The sequence below is a fragment of the Oncorhynchus nerka genome, linkage group LG7, assembly GCF_034236695.1.
Source record: "Oncorhynchus nerka isolate Pitt River linkage group LG7, Oner_Uvic_2.0, whole genome shotgun sequence".
NCBI classification, from domain to species: Eukaryota; Metazoa; Chordata; class Actinopteri; order Salmoniformes; family Salmonidae; genus Oncorhynchus; species Oncorhynchus nerka.
The window spans coordinates 31254798-31274996 of record NC_088402.1 but is presented as its reverse complement, the minus strand read 5'-3'; the positions used below and the strand labels follow the sequence as shown (position 1 = coordinate 31274996).

General features: G+C 43.4%; 1 protein-coding gene across 1 annotated transcript; it reads right to left on the bottom strand.

The window, feature by feature from the left end:
• Positions 1-12502: 12502 nt before the first annotated feature.
• Positions 12503-16476, bottom strand: LOC115132718 (endothelin-2-like). The gene is made up of 4 exons (XM_029665443.2): positions 16256-16476; positions 14945-15221; positions 14226-14330; positions 12503-13985 (listed from the first exon to the last, which is right to left on the bottom strand). Exons 1-4 carry the CDS (start codon positions 16320-16322, stop codon positions 13892-13894), a joined length of 543 nt encoding a protein of 180 aa, XP_029521303.1. The 5' UTR covers positions 16323-16476; the 3' UTR covers positions 12503-13891.
• Positions 16477-20199: the final 3723 nt, after the last annotated feature.

Genomic DNA, 20199 nt, shown 5'->3' with positions numbered 1-20199 from the left:
CTCTGGCCCCCCAATGGTGGAACAAACTCCCTCACGACGCCAGGACAGCGGAGTCAATCACCACCTTCCGGAGACACCTGAAACCCCACCTCTTTAAGGAATACCTAGGATAGGATAAAGTAATCCTTCTCACCCCCCTTAAAAGATTTAGATGCACTATTGTAAAGTGGCTGATCCACTGGATGTCATAAGGTGAACGCACCAATTTGTAAGTCGCTCTGGATAAGAGCGTCTGCTAAATGACTTAAATGTAAATGTAAAATGTAAATAAAGGTGAAATATATATTTTGAAATATCATAAACAGTCCTAATTACAACCTACAAGAAGGTGTACACTCCCCTACTTATTTGTAACCTTTATTTAACGAGGCAAGTCAGTTAAGAACAAATACTCATTTTCAATGACAGCCTTTCGGTTACTAGTACAACGCTCTAACCACTAGGCTACCTGCCATCCCATTTATTTGGACAGTGAAGCTAAAATGTTTAATTTGGCTCTATACTCCAGCATTCTCATATGAGGCGACAGTACATAACGTCACCTATCTTTTAGGGTATTTTCATACATATCTGTTTTATAGCTTATAAATGAAAGCACTTCATGTGTCTAGTCCCCTTATTTGAAAGATCATATGTCCAAGACACGCTAACCTCTCTCCTTTTACCAATAGCAGGGGTAAGATATTTATTCCTCTGTAACTTTCTCACTCATCATTATTCACAATTCATTCAGGAGTATCCATAATCATGGTAGCATCCACATAGAAGTGTTCAGAAACATATTCTAGTTCTTATTTACAATAAAAGTAACTCCAAAATGACACAATACATTATTTACCAGTTATTTCTACTGGCCACAACACAATCTGAAACACAACCAAAACAAACTGCAAATGCATCAAACAAGTTTGTAGTCATATGCTTGAGGTAGTCGTGGTGTGTAAAATACTAAACTTTTGACTACTTTAATACACATATAACTGAATTTGTACAAATACGTATGACACTTTCAAATGGGGGGACTAGATACATGAAGTGCTTTCATTTATAAACAGTGATGTGTATGTGTAATGTATTCTACAATACTACTGTACATACTACTAAGTAGTAACTACTTTATCTTTCAGTCTTTTTATGTACATTGGGTCTTCACATCCATAAACAATGTAGTTGAATTTAGTCATGGTTGTCATCTGGAATGATGTGTGTCACCACAGTAAAGTGATTATATCACACATAAACTGGCATTGCTTCACAGATAACAGTCAGACCTCAGTTACATTTATTTTTGGCAAGAATGGAAAATCCCCATTATGCCAAGTTACAAGAACGAAACCTTCACCTGTTATATAACAAAACCATCTCCATTATCGTTTCCTGTAGATCTTACTGTATTTTACCAGCACTAGAGGGATTCCCAGGAAGTTCTTATTCACATTTAGGGAATTGTTTAAATGTATTATAACAGAATGTTGATGTGTGAGTGCTTCTGAAACCAGCTTTAACTTCCAAAAAACGTCTTACACATTTGTCATGATTTTTATAGCCAACTTGAGAAAGATAACCCCAGACAATAACTTTAACACCGTTACAGACAAATGTTTCTTTATGAAGTCCAGGAATACTGATCAGGTGAAGATAAATTACTCTGATGAAAGCAACAGGTAGGAGAAAGACCTGAATGTGTCCACTTCACAAAGCTCTTCAGAATGCCCCCTACCCAGCAAATTAAACAACATTTTGCAGATTGTATGACTGTCGAAGGTTTAGATGATTAATAATGCTGGACACATTCTGAGAATGCCTCTCTCTCTCTTGCGCCCCCCTCTCTCTCCCTCTCTCTATCTCTCTCTCTCCCTCTTTCTATCTTTCTTTCTTTCTTTCTTTCTTTCTCTCTCTCTCTCTCTCTCTCTCTCTCTCTGGGGCACATACAGGAGCTAGGTTTCCCTCCTGCAGCCTTGAGAAGCTGATAACATTCTTAATAAGTAACTGAGTAAAGACCCCCAGCAGTCTGGAAGGAGATGGCCTGAGGCCTTACCTTGGTGGTGGTGACTGGGTAACATGGTTATTTAACCGTAACAGAAACAAGCTCTAGACCTGTGCAAAAGTAGTGATGTGCTTACATGTAGCCATGGTCATATTTAAGCATAGTATACAGTGACCATCTGTCTGTCTACTCAATATCAGCTCTTCTCTGTCCTGGCACCTCCTCTGATGCTAGGACAGTATCGTTCCTGCCCATCTTACAAAAACGTCTGAAATCCTAACTCTACAAATAGTCCTAAACAACACACATCATCACGGCCTTGCATTTTTCTTGGAGGGAGTTTCAATGTCCTCTATCGTTCTCCGAAGAGAGCAAACACCTGGTTCACTGTTTCACAGCCTTCCTCATTTTCTCTGAGATAAAGGGAGAGGAAATAACAAGTGTGAGGTTTGACAACTCTCCAGCCTTCAGCCTTCCAAAACATACATCATCGGCCCTAACTGACCTTGGACAGCAGTAAACACAAGTATGATGATTGCTACATTGTAGGCCACATACAGTACATTACCCACAGTAGCCTGTCTAGTAGTAGTAGCCTTAACAGCAGTAGCCTAAAGAGCACATTTATATACACTACCATTCAAAGGTTTGGGGTCACTTATGTCCTCTTGCTCAGTTGTGCACCGGGGCCTCCCACTCCTCTTTCTATTCTGGTTCGAGACCGTTTGCGCTGTTCTGTGAAGGGAGTAGTACACAGGGTTGTTCGAGATTTTCAGTTTCTTGTGACAATTTCTCGCATGGAATAGCCTTCATTTCTCAGAACAAGAATAGACTGATGTTTTTCTGAAGAAAGTCCTTTGTTTCTGGCAATTTTGAGCCTGTAATCAAACCCACAAATGCTGATGCTCCAGATACTCAACTAGACTAAAGAAGGACAGTTTTACTGCTTCTTTAATCAGTACAACAGTTTTAAGCTGTGCTAACATAATTGCAAAAGGCTTTTCTAATGTTCAATTAGCCTTTTAAAATGATAAACTTGGATTAGCTAACACAGCGTGCACCTGGAACACAGGAGGGATGGTTGCTGATAATGGGCCTCTATGCCTACGTATATATACCATTACAAATCAGCCGTTTCCAGCTACAATTGTCATTTACAACATTAACCATATCTACACTGTGTATCTGAGCAGTTTGATGTTATTTTAATGGACAAAAAATGTCCTTTTCTTTAAAAAACAAGAACATTTCTAAGTGATCCCAAACTTTTGAATGGTAGTGTATGTATATATTTTTATTTTATTTATTTAACCTTAATTTAACTAGGCAAGTCAGTTAAGAACAAATTCTTATTTACAATGACGGCCTACATCGGCCAAACCCGGACGACGCTGGACCAATTGTGCGCCGCCCTATGGCAGCCAGTTGTGATACAGCCTGGAATCTAACCAGGGTGTCTGTAGTGACGCCTCAAGCACTGAGATGAACGCGGCGCTACTCTAGCGCCTGCAACGCACACAACCTGCAAATACAGTACAGCATAACCATACACCCTACATGTGTATGTATCCACTGTCCACCTGGACACAGGGGACGTGCTGGTCTACACAGTCCCCGTGGCGGGGTATGCAGGTACGGGTACAGGCCGTCCACCATCCCTCCAGCTTCCTGTGTCTGCAGTCTGCTGCTATCTCCTCTGGTGTGCTGGAGAGGACAGGAGATGGGCATCACTCACACATGTGAATGGGAAATTAAGATATCCATCTGTGGGTGTTCATCTGTGGCTATAGAGTGGAGGATAGTTGGTTGTTTACAGAGTGGCAGGTTGTTAACACTCGGACCATCCATCCGTCTCTGTCTCTCTCTCTCTCTCTCTCTCTGTCTCTCTCTCTCTCTCTCTCTCTCTCTCTCTCTCTCTGTCTCCCTCTCTTTGTCTGTCTCTCTCTCTCTCTGTCTCACTCTCTCTCTCCCTCTCTTTGTCTCTCTCAGTCTCTCACCGTGTGGATATCACCTCCATCAGGTGTACGTGTGCCGGGACATAGTACAGAAACACAGATGACTATCTAAACTATGAAGCAGAAATGCCATCCAGTACAGACATGTCATCGACCGACAGTTTTTATAAAAATAACACATTGAGTTTAGGTATCGTACAGATAAAGGAATGTTTGTTCTTAGTGGTCTGGGTTAGTGTAAACTTGAATTATAATGACTAATTTCATACTAGCAAGTTACAGAAGACATGCGATGGTTAAGAATGTAACAAAGACTTGGAGAAGAATAGAATGGCTAATGATGGCTCATCGTTTGACTTTGTGACTGTAATGGTTTTCCTCCTCTTCTTCCGAAGAGGAGAGGCGAAACGGATCAGAGGACCAATATGCGGCGTGGTAAGTGTCCATGGTTGTTTATTTAAAAACATGAACTGAACACTCAATGAATACAAAACAATAAACGTGAACAAAACCGAAACAGTACCGTGTGGCGAACAAACACAGACACGGAAACAATCACCCACAAACACACAGTGAAACCCAGGCTACCTAAGTATGATTCTCAATCAGAGACAACTAATGACACCTGCCTCTGATTGAGAACCATACTAGGCCGAAACATAGAAATTCCCAAAACCTAGAAAAACAAACATAGACAACCCACCCAACTCACGCCCTGACCATACTAAATAAATACAAAACAAAGGAAATTAAGGTCAGAACGTGACAGTGACTTTGTGAGTACGCGTAGAGGAATGCAATACAGTACTCGTCACAAAAATGGCACCATGTTTGTTCTTTCTACCGTTTTGTTGTTGTTTACCACAGAGAGCTCTTCCATTCCGCCTACACGACAAGACAGGCTTTTATCCAATAAAACAACTTGACCTTAAACCTGATCCCTAACCCCTGTTTCCTTGTTGTGTTTCCTTGTTGCTCATCTCAGGTCCTCTCAGCCCAGACACATAGCTGAGTAGTATCAGGAGACAGCGTCTGGCTCAAACAGCCGTGATAGCCCTGTCAGAATGTCCCCCTCTGGTCCCTAACAGTCACCTCCACTAATGTCCCCGAGCTGAAACAAACCCAGGAAGTAAAGGAATGTTCTAGAACTACAGTCTGCAGTCTGGGTACTGCTGGACCTTATGGCTGGAGTTGAATAACAGCAAACATACAAACACTGAGACAAACCAACATGCACACAATCACAATCACAATCACCCCAACGCTCACAGACAAATGCCGACTCATACACTCACATACTGTATACTGTACATATACATACATACATACATGCACGCACGCACGCACGCACACACACACACACACACACACACACACACACACACACACACACACACACACACACACACACACACACACACACACACACACACACACACACACACACAATCAGACACATATGCACACATGCACACATAATGTATAGGCAAATAGAACAGACAAAAGCATGCATTCACACAGGTGAACCGTGGGTAAAATCACACAACACATCATTTTCTCACAATCGCATAAAGAAGGGAAAAAAACGAATAAGAGGGGCAGAAAAGAAAACAATACAGCAATGTTATGACAACCAAATGATTAACTGGGCCACATTCAGTCTCCATCCATATCAGCTGTGTATCAGTTCTCCTGGCAGCAGACATGCTCCGGTTTTTCCCTTGTTTTTCCCCTCCTGTTCTCTTCTGTTCTCTCCTGCGCTGTCGGGAATTTTCCCTGGAATGTAGGAAAAGCATCCTGTTTTGGTTTCTTATACTAAGTCAGCTATTTAACCACAGTTAGTAAAGCCTCACTGGGGGGGCTGTGGTATCTATAATGACGTCGGTTTGTAAATATGAGAGGAAGAGAGGAATGGAGAGGAAGGAGGTGATTGGGTAAACTATGAATGCAGACCCAGGTGCAGTCAGAGAGTATTGTTTGTCCCAACGTAACCCTCTTTCCCTCACACAAACAACCTTAAGTGGACAGCAATGGAAGCTCTGACTGGTCTATTGTTCCGATCTAGAGTTCTGTAATGCAGCAATGGTCTGAATGGTTTTCGGTTATCGGGATGTTTGCTCTACCGTACGGGCAAAATACAACCATATTTTCAACCTCTGCTTGACCCAATCCACACGTCTCAAGGTGACCACCATCATTCCTGTTCCCACGAACTCTAAGGTTACCTGCCACAATGACTACCACCCTGTAGCCTGTTCTAGCTGTGTCTGAATCCTGGCTTAGGAAGACCACCAAAAATTCTGACATTTTCATCCCAAACTACAACATTTTCAGACAAGATAGAACTGCCAAAGGGGGCGGTGTTGCAATCTACTGCAAAGATAGCCTGCATAGTTCTGTCCTATTATCCAGGTCTGTACCCAAACAATTTGAACTTCTACTTTTAAAAATCCACCTCTCTAAAAACAAGTCTCTCACCGTTGCCGCCTGCTATAGACCACCCTCTGCCCCCAGCTGTGCTCTGGACACCATATGTGAACTGCTTGCCCCCCATCTATCTTCAGAGCTCGTGCTGCTAGGCGACCTAAACTGGAACATGCTTAACACCCCAGCCATCTTACAATCTAAGCTTGATGCCCTCAATCTCACACAAATTATCAATGAACCTACCAGGTACCTCCCCAAAGCCTTAAACACGGGCACCCTCATAGATATCATCCTAATCAACTTGCCCTCTAAATACACCTCTGCTGTCTTCAACCAAGATCTCAGCAATCACTGCCTCATTGCCTGCATCCGTAATGGGTCAGCGGTCAAACGACCTCTAATCATCACTGTCAAACGCTCCCTGAAACACTTCAGCGAGCAGGCCTTTCTAATCGACCCGGCCGGGGTATCCTGGAAGGATATTGATATCATCCCGTCAGTAGAGGATGCCTGGGTATTTTTTTTAAATGCCTTCCTAACCATCTTAAATAAGCATGCCCCATTCAAGAAATTTAGAACCAGGAACAGATATAGCCCTTGGTTCTCCCCAGACCTGACTGCCCTTAACCAACACAAAAACATCCTCTGGCGTTCTGCATGAGCATCGAACAGCCCCCGTGAAAACGGGGGCTGTTCGATGCTCATGCAGAACGCCAGAGTGTCCCAGAGTGTCCCAGTGTCCCAGAACTTTTTTGAGTTAGTGTTGCAGGAAGCAAATTTCTGCTTGAAAAAGCTAGCCTTGGCTTTTCTAACTGCCTGTGTATAATGGTTTCTAGCTTCTCTGAACATCCACACAAAAACATGTTCAGAGAAGCTAGAAACCATTATACACAGGCAGTTAGAAAAGCCAAGGCTAGCTTTTTCAAGCAGAAATTTGCTTCCTGCAACACTAACTCAAAAAAGTTCTGGGACACTGTAAAGTCCATGGAGAATAAGAACACCTCCTCCCAGCTGCCCACTGCACTGAAGATAGGAAACACTGTCAACACTGATAAATCCACCATAATTGAGAATTTCAATAAGCATTTTTCTACGGCTGGCCATGCTTTCCACCTGGCTACTCCTACCCCAGTCAACAGCACTGCACCCCCCACAGCAACTCGCCCAAGCCTTCCCCATTTCCCCTTCTCCCAAATCCAGTCAGCTGATGTTCTGAAAGATCTGCCAAATCTGGACCCCTGCAAATCAGCCGGGCTAGACAATCTGGACCCTTTCTTTCTAAAAATGATCTGCCGAAATTGTTGCCACCCCTATTACTAGCCTGTTCAACCTCTCTTTCGTGTCGTCTGAGATTCCCAAAGATTGGAAAGCAGCTGTGGTCATCCCCCTCTTCAAAGGGGGAGGGCACTCTTGACCCAAACTGCTACAGACCTATATCTATTCTACCCTGCCTTTCTAAGGTCTTTGAAAGCCAAGTCAACAAACAGATTACCGACCATTTCGAATCTCACCATACCTTCTCTGCTATGCAATCTGGTTTCAGAACTGGTCATGGGTGCACCTCAGCCACGCTCAAGGTCCTAAACGATATCTTAACCACCATTGATAAGAAACATTACTGCAGCCGTATTCATTGATCTGGCCAAGGCTTTCGACTCTGTCAATCACCACATCCTCATCGGCAGACTCGACAGCCTTGGTTTCTCAAATGATTGCCTCGCCTGGTTCACCAACTACTTCTCTGATAGAGATCAGTGTGTCAAATCGGAGGGTCTGCTGTCCGGACCTCTGGCAGTCTCTATGGGGGTGCCACAGGGTTCAATTCTTGGACCGACTCTCTTCTCTGTATACATCAATGATGTCGGTCTTGCTGCTGGTGAGTCTCTGATCCACCTCTACGCAGACGACATCATTCTGTATACTTCTGGCCCTTCTTTGGACACTGTGTTAACAACCCTCCAGGCAAGCTTCAATGCCATACAACTCTCCTTCCGTGGCCTCCAATTGCTCTTAAATACAAGTAAAACTAAATGCATGCTCTTCAACCGATCGCTGACTGCACCTGCCCGCCTGTCCAACACCACTACTCTGGATGGCTCTGACTTAGAATACGTGGACAACTACAAATACCTAGGTGTCTGGTTAGACTGTAAACTCTCCTTCCAGACCCACATCAAACATCTCCAATCCAAAGTTAAATCTAGAATTGGCTTCCTATTTCGCAACAAAGCATCCTTCACTCATGCTGCCAAACATACCCTTGTAAAACTGACCATCCTACCAATCCTTGTCTTCGGCGATGTAATTTACAAAATAGCCTCCAATACCCTACTCAACAAATTGGATGCAATCTATCACAGTGCAATCCGTTTTGTCACCAAAGCCCCATATACTACCAACCATCGCGACCTGTACACTCTCGTTGCCTGGCCCTCGCTTCATACTCGTCGCCAAACCCACTGGCTCCATGTCATCTACAAGACCCTGCTAGGTAAAGTCCCCCCTTATCTCAGCTCGCTGGTCACCATAGGTCACCCAGACACCCTAGAACCACTCAAATTTGCATACCACACCAACAGATCCATAGACAACGCAGTCTCAATTGCACTGCACACTGCCGTCCTCCACCTAGATAAGGGGATACCTATGTTAAAATGCTGTCAATTGACTACAGATCAGCGTTCCACACCATAGTCCCCTCTGTAACTGGATCCTTGATTTCCTTACGAGCCGACCCCAGGTGGTGAGGGTAGGTAACATCACCTCCACCACACTGACCCTCAACACGGGGGCGCCACAGGGGTGTGTGCCTAGTCCACTCCTGTACTCCCTATTCATCCACATCTGTGTGGCCACGCACGACTCCAACACCCGCATCAAGTTTGCTGACGACACAATGACGGTAGGCCTGATCACCGGCCATAATGAGACAGCCTACAGGTGAGGAGGTCAGTGACATGGCAGGGTGGTGCCAGGACAACAACCTCTCCCTCAACGTCAGTAAGACCAAGGAGCTGATCGTGGACTACAGACAATGTGGGGAGGCTGCTCTCCCTCCACCTCGATGGAGCTGCAGTGGAGCGGGTCGAGGGATTCAAGCTTCAAGTTCTTTGGGGTCCAAACTTAAAATGGTCCACACATACACAAAGTCACACAGAAGGCAACAGGGCCTCTTCCCCCTCAGGAGGTTGAAAACATCTGGCATGGGCCCTCAAATCCTCAAAATGTTCTACAGTTGCACCATTGAGAGCATCTTAACTGGCTGCATCACTGCTTGGTATCGAAACTGCACTGCCCTCGATCGCATTACGCTACAGAGAGTGGTTTGGACAACCGGGATCCCGGGACTGTCCCGTGACCATTCTTCCCATTTCCCGGGAAGTTACAGCATTTTCCCCCATGTAGCACTAATGCAATTCCACAAAAGACACAACATCTGTAGCAGCAGATTGACCAAAATTAAAATAGCACATTATCCATTCAGGTTGTGGCATGGAATCGTTGAGCCCAGCTTATTTACTTCACACAAAGTCGTCATAAATTTGCAATAAAAATAGAAGGCTATATATTGATTTAATATAGTGTTGAGAAGCGGCAGGGGAGTGAGGAGATGAGGAAACAGCCATTGGACCTAGAAAAAGCGCAGAGAGAGAAAAACTCACCTTAGTTATGATCACCCGAATGATGAAAATATTGGAATAAAGAAGGCTAATTGAAGGCATGTATCAAATTCTTGCTTATACTGAAGGTCATATACAACCATTATACTAATTTCAAGCAATAGTCGTGTGTGGTCACCTAGATGATCATTTCAGCACTGTTTTGATTGGGACAGCGCTTTGAGCTTTGAGATAAGCGCCGGGGTCTCCTGTAGATAAATCAATCAATGTCAGATCTTTGTTTTCACTGAATCTCCTTTGGATATTTGGTAACAATTAGGCTGTGGAATTTTTAGCTAAATTGAGGCGAGTGCTAATGATCATCTGTATTCTAGTTTACTCGTATATAAGCTGATCAGAACATTTTCCTTGCATGTTATACGAGTGGACTTCGCTCTTCACTCGCTTAGTAGCCCGTCCTACTCCCAACCAAAAGCCTGTGACATGTCTGATAATCAATCAAAGTGATTTTGTTTTGTTTCACTGTCTGTATATTTGGTTAATTGATCTCTGGCTGGAGAAGTGGTAGATCATTTAATCGTTTGCTCATCTATCACTAATCAGAAACATTTAGCATGCAATAATGTAGCCTAAATCAAGTGTATTATCTATCTATTGACTCACGTAGGAGTAGCCTTATATAGTGCCTAGGCTATTTTCCTATCATCCCAATTCCACTGAAACCCCAAATCCTGACTCCTGTCTCGCATGAAAATTCCTAACTTAATTCTGTAATCCATAGGTTGCATTATCAAAGCACGTCTCGCCTATGCATGTCAAAATACCGCTATACAATTTCACCCACTTCTCTGTGCTGCCTCGTATTGCTGCCCCTATGAGAGCTTCCGGAGAGAATGTGTGATCAACAAACGGTATGAGAATAGATATGCCTATGGATATTTTTCTAAACTGAGTTTCTCCCCATTAAGATACTGTACCTTGATATTTAAGCAATTTCTGCTCTTCATCTCCTTGATGGCCATGAACTGATCTGCTATCTGTGTAGTCAACTCGATTTTGCCAAATAGGAGATATTCTGTCATTCGTTGGAGGTCATCTAGCAAGCTTAGCAACTCATTGGAAGTTTGTTTGACTGCCGTTAAAACGTTCGTATGATTCGACAACGCTATAGCCTAGTTGGGGTATGAAATGCACTGAATTAATTGAGGAACATGTTAACACAGAATTGATGAACTGCCTGTTTGGCAATTGGAAATAATGTCATTGGCGATCAAAAATTATCAATCTTATTTTGGGAGAACCCTGAGTGACCACATCTCGGTTTAAGACAATTGTAATGGGCACTTCCGATGTTTGCACTATTTCCAGGGACTCTTGGCATAAATTTGAATTATTCCTGGTATTGAAATCTGGTAGATTTGGGGGGAAATATTAATACCACAATACATTTTGGCTCCCGAGTGGTGCAGCAGTCTAAGGCACTGCATCTGTGCTAGAGGCATCACTACAGACCCTGGTTCGATCCTGGGCTGTATCACAACCGGCCGTGATTGGGAGTCCCATAGGGCGGCACACAATTGGCCCAGCGTCGTCCGGGTTAGGTTTTGATCAGGGTAGCCCATCATTGTAAATAAGAATTTGTTCTTAACTGACTTGTTTTGTTAAATAAAGTTTAAATAAATCTATTTAAATCACTGGGGCCGAGCTCCCTGCAACCCGAGACATAGACTGTTCTTTCTGCTTCAGGACGGCAAGCAGTAAGGAGCAACAAGTCTGACATCAACAGGCTCCTGAACATCTTCCATCCCCAAGCCATTAGACTGCTAAATGTCTACATTGACTATCTGCATTGACCCTTCTATTTATTTATTTAATTTTCTTGCACCTATTCTATGCACACTCAATACACTCACTCACTCAGCTTTGTTTTTGTGACATTTCAGGACTTTTAGGAGGGTAAAAATGTTGACCACTAAAAATCCTATTTTCCCCAAACCTACCCCTTCCCTAACCCTAACCCCTAAAAAACCCTAACCCTTAACCAAAGTTCTTGTTTTCCTACCTTTTCAGGACATTTTGGTTAAATGTTAGGACTTCGGGGTCCTGATAATGTAGGAAAACAAGTACACGCACACATACACACCACACACACTCCCATACAATCATCATATACACCACTGCTGTTCTGTTTATCATACTGTATATCCGGATGCCTAGTCAACTTCCCCCAATACATATCTACCACTCCAGTATCCCTGAACATTGTAAATATGGTATTGGCACTGACCCTGGAACTGACCATGTATATAACTTATTTACTTTCTTGCGTTATTTCTATTTCTCGTGTGTTTTTGTTATTCTTTACTTTTTTTAAATAGTACTACTGATATTGACGACTGCATTTCTGGGAACGAGCTTGCAAGAAAGGCCTTTCCCTGTACTTGTGCACTGGACAATGCAACTTGAAACAAGGATCAATTGTCATTTTGAAATAATCAAACAAAGCAACAGCATTCATTTGAGTATTTATTTCCTCACATATTAAAAGTGATAAACTCACACAACACAAATATATAAATATACCCCACAAATAAGTTAAATAAATAATTTCAGCGTTTTGTACGTGTACAGTAGATAATATGAATAGCTTGGAATAGAACAATTCATGGGTAAACATTTCCTATGGTGTCCTTGACTGCTAAATAGACTATTGAGGGTGAATTGTCCTTCTAGGGATAACAACTGTTCATAAAACAAAAGCACAGTCCAGCATTTTGATAAACAAATTTAGAAAACCACACACAAACAAATAAATAAATAATAATATCATAAATATACGGCATTGTGATATTGGACTTCAACATCAGTGGAAGGCTTGTTTTTTGATGTAGTGTTTCCAGTAAATGCCTTGTGGTCAGACAGTGGCTGGAGTTCAGCTATCAGCCCAACCCATCTAAAGCCTACTGGACATAAAAACACATTCCTTTGAAGGCATTAGAACAAAAGTGCAGTGTCATAATTTCCTAATGGGTAATGACATTGACATTTAATGGACATTTGTTGCAAGCAGAAAAACAATCACTGCATATTTGGCAAGGAGCAGACCTATTGAAACCTGCTGCCTTCACTCTGTCTACAATCAAAACAATCAACAGTGGCTACAGTATGCAATAAATATTTCCGCCATCACAATAGACCTGCTTTTATCTGCTGCTACAGGAAGGCTGTGTGTATAGTAATTCCCTGTCCCTTAAAGTCATGTCCTTCATGTGTCAAATGTATTTCAAGTCATTTTAATGTGTGCACGGCAATCACTATAAACCGGCAATTCATCTCTGATACAGAGGATTATTTCTTGATTTTAATTCTATGATATAGTAGATGTCGTGCGACAGGTAAAGTAAGGATCAAAATCCAAATGACAATAGTGGTCAATATTTTCAAGGCACTAATGAAGTAAGCCTGTAAAGTAAACATAGGCAAACATCACTCCAGAATGCCTTGGCTTGCATCCACCCATTTCATGTGCTCAGACACAGGAAGTGTATTTATGTTTAGAACATGATGACAACCCATGCCCAGCAAACAGTCAGTAACCATTCTAGTCCAGACTGTCACAGTTCACAGAGGACACACTTAAACCTCCCTAGTCTTCTAAGCCAGACTCTTAGCTAGATTAGTCCAAGACTCATATCCAGATAATGTCCATATCCAGTCCACTGTGTGGTATACAACAATCAGCAGGCAGCCATTGGGAAGTGTTCCATCTTTGCCCTCTTCTCAGGGCCTCTCCTCTCAGGACCTCTCTGTCTTCCCGGGGGAGGACTCCCTAGACTCCTCCAGGAGGTCTTTGTTCGAATGCTCTGGAGCTATTCAAGCTCCTCTTCTTCCCTCCTCCTCATCTACCCGATGTTCAGTCTGTTGACTCTGGAGGCATTCTTCTTCCTGGAGGGAGAACCTTTCTCTATGGCAGCCATGTTGGATCGAAACATGTTTCTGTGAAGAACAAAGAGAGAAACATCAGGCTAAGATAAAGATTCCATGTTGTCTTTTCAATAACACAAAAACACTTGCTGAATGTTCGTGGGATCGCTCTATGGGCCAATACTCCTGGCCTGAAAGACATCCTCAATGGAGAATCTCCATAGGACATGCTTTTTAGTCCAGCAATAAGATTAACCTAGGTCTGAGAAACTGATCCTAAGAGGTTGTTATTGTATCTTGTTTTTCTCTTACCTGAGAGAGGTCAGTAGGTCGTTGCTGGTTGTGTCTGGACTGCTAACAGTCTGGTCCAGGGTCTGGTCTGAGTGGCCTACCACTACGAATCTGGGGTTCTCTGAGCTGAAGACAGAAAGAATAACCATGTCAAAATGAAAGCAAACCAAGATAACATTATTTAGACTACTCCTTAAGGGCCATGGGACTGGATTCTGTACGACGGAATTCTACAATGCTAGTGGTGACAGACGAGTGGCTATGGATTTCAACCCAGTAATGTCAGTACTGCCTGTTCTCAATGACTTTTCACAGAGCAGGATAAAGCCTTGTCGAGAAACACAGGCTAATCCTCAACCTTGGTATGTCATAACAGCAATAACTGTGGCAATACAACAGACATACCCGCCGGTAAAACATTCCAAAAGTAGTGTCATGACTAATGGACTTGTCTGTAAAGGGGCTCTAAGCCTCCAGAACATGCAGACCCTTCCCCCATCCTCCCTTCACCCCCATCGCTAGTTACACAACTAAAGACAATACGCCTCCTCCATGCATCTCATCCACAAGCAGCCCTGATACATCCTGATACAGGCTGGTCCGAAACGACTGACCGACACAGATAGTCACTGGCTTGATACAATCTGGTATCTAGCAGGGAGGTAGGGAGGGGAAGGAATAGGGGAGGATGAGGGCGGGAAGGAGGGTAGAAGTTCCTTGTCTCTTGAAGGTGAGCTCACCTGTTGTGGCAGAATCCGGAGCAGGTCCTGTCGGCTGGGTGGGCACATTCACATCGCCCGGTGGAGCGGCGACGTCGGGACAGGGGGCTGCCAATACCATAGGGGATAACCTTATTGGGAGTGTTGACCCAAATGATGTCCAGGTGACAGAAGTAGATGCATTCATTGTCCAGCCAGTTACTGCAGGAGCATCGTTTAACCCTGGTGTGGTGTGGGATCTTCTGGGACGGGGATTGGGCAGGGAGCTCAGGCTGGCTGGATACAGGGAGCCCAAAACCTATAGAAACAGAAATGATCATTGGTTAAGAGCCTGGTTATAACTCAGCAGAATCACCAGATGGCTGTGCAATTTGGCAATCAGCACCGAGCAAATACACAGTAACCACATCCTAATCAAAATCTCTTTTCACTGATAGAGAAAAGTACATGTAGGCTAACTGCCATCCCGTTCTCCTATGCATCAGGTCTTGTCAAACACATTTGGACTTTGACTTATAACTAATATGTTATGAAATGTTATCCAAGCCAAACAAAGACTGAGTTGTTTTCAGTCAAATGAAGTGATAGGAGTTGAACCGTGCCAATATAATCTGTAACTTATCATTGAGAGTGTGATTACAGCCTAGCAGGGTCTGTCTTTGTATTATATCTCTGTAAGGGGAACTGCATGTGCCATGCAGAAACTTTACAGCATTGCCATTAGCCACCCACCTCTCAGTACACCTGCCAGAGCAGGGATTAACTGAGCTGTCATTCTGAGAGGGAAACCAAGTAATAACAATACTACGAATACATGGTGCAGCAGGACTTTTAGCATCAGGGTGGAAGTGGCCTAGAGGTTAGTGCATTGAGCCAGTAACTGAAAGGTTGCAGGTTTGAATACTTGAGCCGACAAGGTGAAATATCTATTACTAATGTGCCCTTGAGCAAGGCACTTAACCCTAATTTGCTCCAGTGGTGCCGTACTACTATGGCTGACCCTGTAAAACAACACATTTCACTGCACCTATCCGGTGTGACAATAAAACGTATTTTGTCATTCTGGGTTGTATCATGTTATTCTGGATCTCCCAGCCCCATCACCTCACCCAACCCTGAAAACTCAAATGAACTCTGACCCCTCACACTCCATTTAATAGCCTCATGAAAATAATGTAACGCTTGCATAATAAAACGTATACACACTGTCAGTCATTTTTATGACTAAAGAATACAAATCCGCATTGTAACGTACCACCCGTAGTCCTTCTAATAGGTTTTCAACAAAGTGATATAAATGTTTAATAGAAAGTTATAGATAAGACAGCTTACCCCCCTGCAGGAGCACACAGAGTGTGATGATGGTGAGAGCCAGGATGGAGTTCAGTGATAGAGCCATAGTTATTCTCTGGTAGAGTATCTCTGAAGACGCAGGATGCAATAATATCCAAGATTCCACAAAACAGTAGAGTACACACACTGGTAGAGTTAACAGTAATAGTACCTACAGCTTTACAGTCCTGAGTGATGCCAATAAAGAGCGAGAGAGAGGCAACAGGTGCTTTGTGCTGCAGTGTCCTCTGGCCCCGCTACTTATACCCATCACTTTGTGATGTCACCTACCTAACCACGCCCACTGCCCATGTTGTTACACAATGATCACCGTTCAGCAACTGCCTGCCTGCCTCTCACTCTTGACACATTCCAGGCAACAGGAAGAGAGACGGAAAAGGAATGAGCTGCTATTGGGTAGTTGTTTTAACCTTTATGGAGTATGGAGGTCATTGTCATTGACAGAGACAGAGACAGGAAATCACCAGAAAAGGCTTGGAATCTGGGAATGCTTTGGATTTTTCCAAACATAAGGCAGGCAGGAGAGGGAAACCTGTAGGCGGAGTGAAGACCTGGTGTCATCAGTAAAAGGAAAGGCTGTAAAGATAGTGTCTGATGATGGGGACTGTTGTTTTGCATGCTGCCACTACAGGTCCTCAGGGCTGGTGATGTTCACAGCAGAGGGAGCAGCCCCCATGGAACAGAGAGGTCATAGCCAGACGCATCCGGGACGACCCCTCTGACACACGCTATCTGTGTCGTCAATTTGACACACGTGTGACATGACCCCTGATACAGAGATCATGTAGAACACGCCACATGACCCCCATGGGGCCCACACACACACACACATATACACACACACACACACACACACACACACACACACACACACACACACACACACACATCCTTCCGCCCATTTGCATGGTCAATCACGCAGTCCTTCCACTCTCACAAGAGAGCTGTAGAGTGGAGTATCAATCTAGATAGACAAAATACTAGTAAAGTCATGCAAATCGTCCTGGGTAGTCCTGTTCCGATCAGTCGTGAAGGAAGACTATGTGATTCAGTGGTAAATTCCAGCAACACATGATCAGGCAGTGGAAGTGAAAGCACTACGTGTATCAGATAAAGGAGTACCAACAGATAATGCATGTAAATCCATAGTTTAAAGGATTACTGCTATGAATACTGTTGATTAGAGTGGAATATAGGTATGTTCATTCATCCACAAAGTAAAACATTATGTTGTGAGGTTCAGAGGGGTAGGCTATGTGATGCCATACTCCAATGCTATAGTCTTAAGCTAAGCATCTAAAATAGAAATATTTTACAAAGTGTTGTTGAGTACAGCAAATAGCATCAGCTGCAACAAGTTCACCTGTGGTCAGTGACATTTGGATACTGACACCTCCTCTATTTCCCATAAGTAGCATTTGGATATTGAAACCTCCTATCTCTGTTACCCACGCAGCCAAATGTTGAAACTATTCCCTGCAGAATGTCAACAGCAGTTCAGGCACAGTAATCACAGTGTTTTATATGCTAGTGTTTTTTACTGTAAATTCCCCCTATGTTCAATGTGGAAAAGCCTGCAATGCAGTAGGCTGCTGTTTGGCCAGACATGATATAGCTATACCATCAAAGGCAAGCTAAAGGTGCACTCCTCAACCTCAACTCAGAAAACAACATTCTTCAATAAGGGAAAAACACTTTGTAGGAACATACAGTCTTTGTAAGGGGGAGGGGGACCATGGAGGAAAGGCAAAAGTGATGTCACAATGGACAAAACAATGGCATTTCAGAAACAATTTGTTCCATTAGGAAAAAAATGTTGTCCAAAGCAAATATTTGTCCAACATTGCATGGACTGGCGAGATGGAACCGGTCTGGAGAAAGACCCCCCACCCTTCCATCTCCACAAACCCCGCTCTCCCTTGTTCTTTCTAGACAACACGAGGGGGGGACGCAGTCACAGTGTAAAAATGTGGTCTTATCCATTTCCACTTCCGCCTGTGAGACAGAGAGAGAGAGAGAGAGAGAGAGAGAGAGAGAGAGAGAGAGAGAGAGAGAGAGATAGAGATAGATACAGAGAGAGAGAGAGAGAGAGAGAGAGAGAGAGAAAGAGAGAGAAAGAGAGAGAGAGAGAAAGAGAGGGAGAGAGAGAGAGAGAAAAGAGAGAGAGAGAGACAGAGAGAGACAGAGAGACAGAGAGAGAGAGAGAGAGAGAGAGAGGAATGCAGGGCGGTGAGATGACAAACACAGAGCGGATTCCTTGGAATACCTTAAAGCAGAAAGAATGTGTTAATCAGCTGACCTGCATTCCTCTCTCTCTCTCTCTCTGTCTCTCTCTCTCTCTGTCTCTCTCTCTGATGGCACAATCATCATCACCTCCCTTCATTAAAACAGGTCACAGACATAGAGACAGACAAAGAGAAAGAGCGAGTCGGTGACAAAACTAAGTGACTAAACAAAGTGGAATAATCCACCAGACATGGGTAGACATCGGTGGGCAGTCACTATCTTTGACACTTATTTTACTTGTAAAACGAGACGTCTGCATTTGAGTGCAACATATCAGTCAATACCATACAGTATCTGAGTATCTGCACAATTACTAATCTGTCTGCACCCAATAAAAACCCCTTGATATTATTTGCATGAAGGAAACCACAGACAGGGTAGCATAGACAAGCACACTGAAAGATAACAGCACGTAGACTCGAGTTAAATAATGTCTCAAATGAAAGATAGGAAATATTCCATTGCAATATTAACTGAGCAATGTCATGGTCAGTTTGGAATGTTAGATTGTGGGAGGTCTGTGGCTTACTTGATGATATCACCAGGCCAGATATTAGTATTGTGTCATACTTTTCTGAGAGAGATAATGATTGCTATGAAACAAGAACAAAAGACAACATCAGTTTCTATATTCTAAGGGTCAGAGGGGTTTGGGGGAAACAATTAAAACACACACCTGCCTTTTCCTGTCAATTCCATTGGTATGAGTGTGTAGAGATGACACAGGGTAAAGAATGTAAACATGTCTTTTAATGTGGGCCCAACACCACTTTCTGAGTGGGGGTTGGGAGCGTAACCATGAGGGCTGAATCTTGAAACCATAGCAACGCCTGTATCAAGCCTGTACCAACATTATAAACCAACACTGGCCATAATAACCAACACATCCGCTGGAACATCACATACCTCTCTGTGAATTACTACACGTCAAAGAAATAAAACAATAACAGCTTCTGACTCAAAGTTTCGGATCAACACCCACCTCCAAAAATGATTGATGGTGTTTCTATGGTGATATGTGATTCAGGGGCACCTGCTAGGAATCATGTCTGCCTAGGAGCAATCCAGTGATGGTGTCCTTATCACTCCAAAGGCACTGTAAATACACTGAACAAAATTATAAATGAAACATGCGACAATTTCAAAGATTTTACTGAGTTACAGTTCAAATAAGTAAATCAGTCAATTGAAAGAAATTGATTAGGCCCTGATCTATATTCACATGACTGGGAATACAGACATGCATCTGTTGGTCACAGATACCTTAAAAAAAGGGTGGGGGCGTGGATCAGAAAACCAGTCAGTATCTGGTGTGACCATTTGCCTCATGCAGCGTGACACATCTCCTTCGCATAGTGTTGATCAGGCTGTTGATTGTGGCCTGTGGAATGTTGTCCCACCCCTCTTAAATGGAGGTGTGAAGTTCCGGGATATTCGCGGGAACTGGAACACGCTGTCATACAATTTGATCCAGAGTATCCCAGTCCACTGAAGAACTGGGACATTTTCAGCTTCCAGGACTTGTGTACACATCCTTGCGACATGGGGCCGTGCATTATAATGCTGAAATATGAGGTGATGGCGGCAGACGAATGGACGACAATGGGCCTCAGAATAACGGTATCTCTGTGCATTCA

Bases quoted from the DNA above. Each gene is read 5' to 3' on its own strand.
- LOC115132718 (XM_029665443.2), bottom strand. From the start codon at position 16,322: ATGGCTCTATCACTGAACTCCATCCTGGCTCTCACCATCATCACACTC. The intron at 15,222-16,255 runs GTAAGCTGTCTT...CTGTTTCTATAG, and splicing joins CTGTGTGCTCCTGCAGGGGG to GTTTTGGGCTCCCTGTATCC. The intron at 13,986-14,225 runs GTAAGAGAAAAA...TGTTCTTCACAG, and splicing joins GACCTACTGACCTCTCTCAG to AAACATGTTTCGATCCAACA.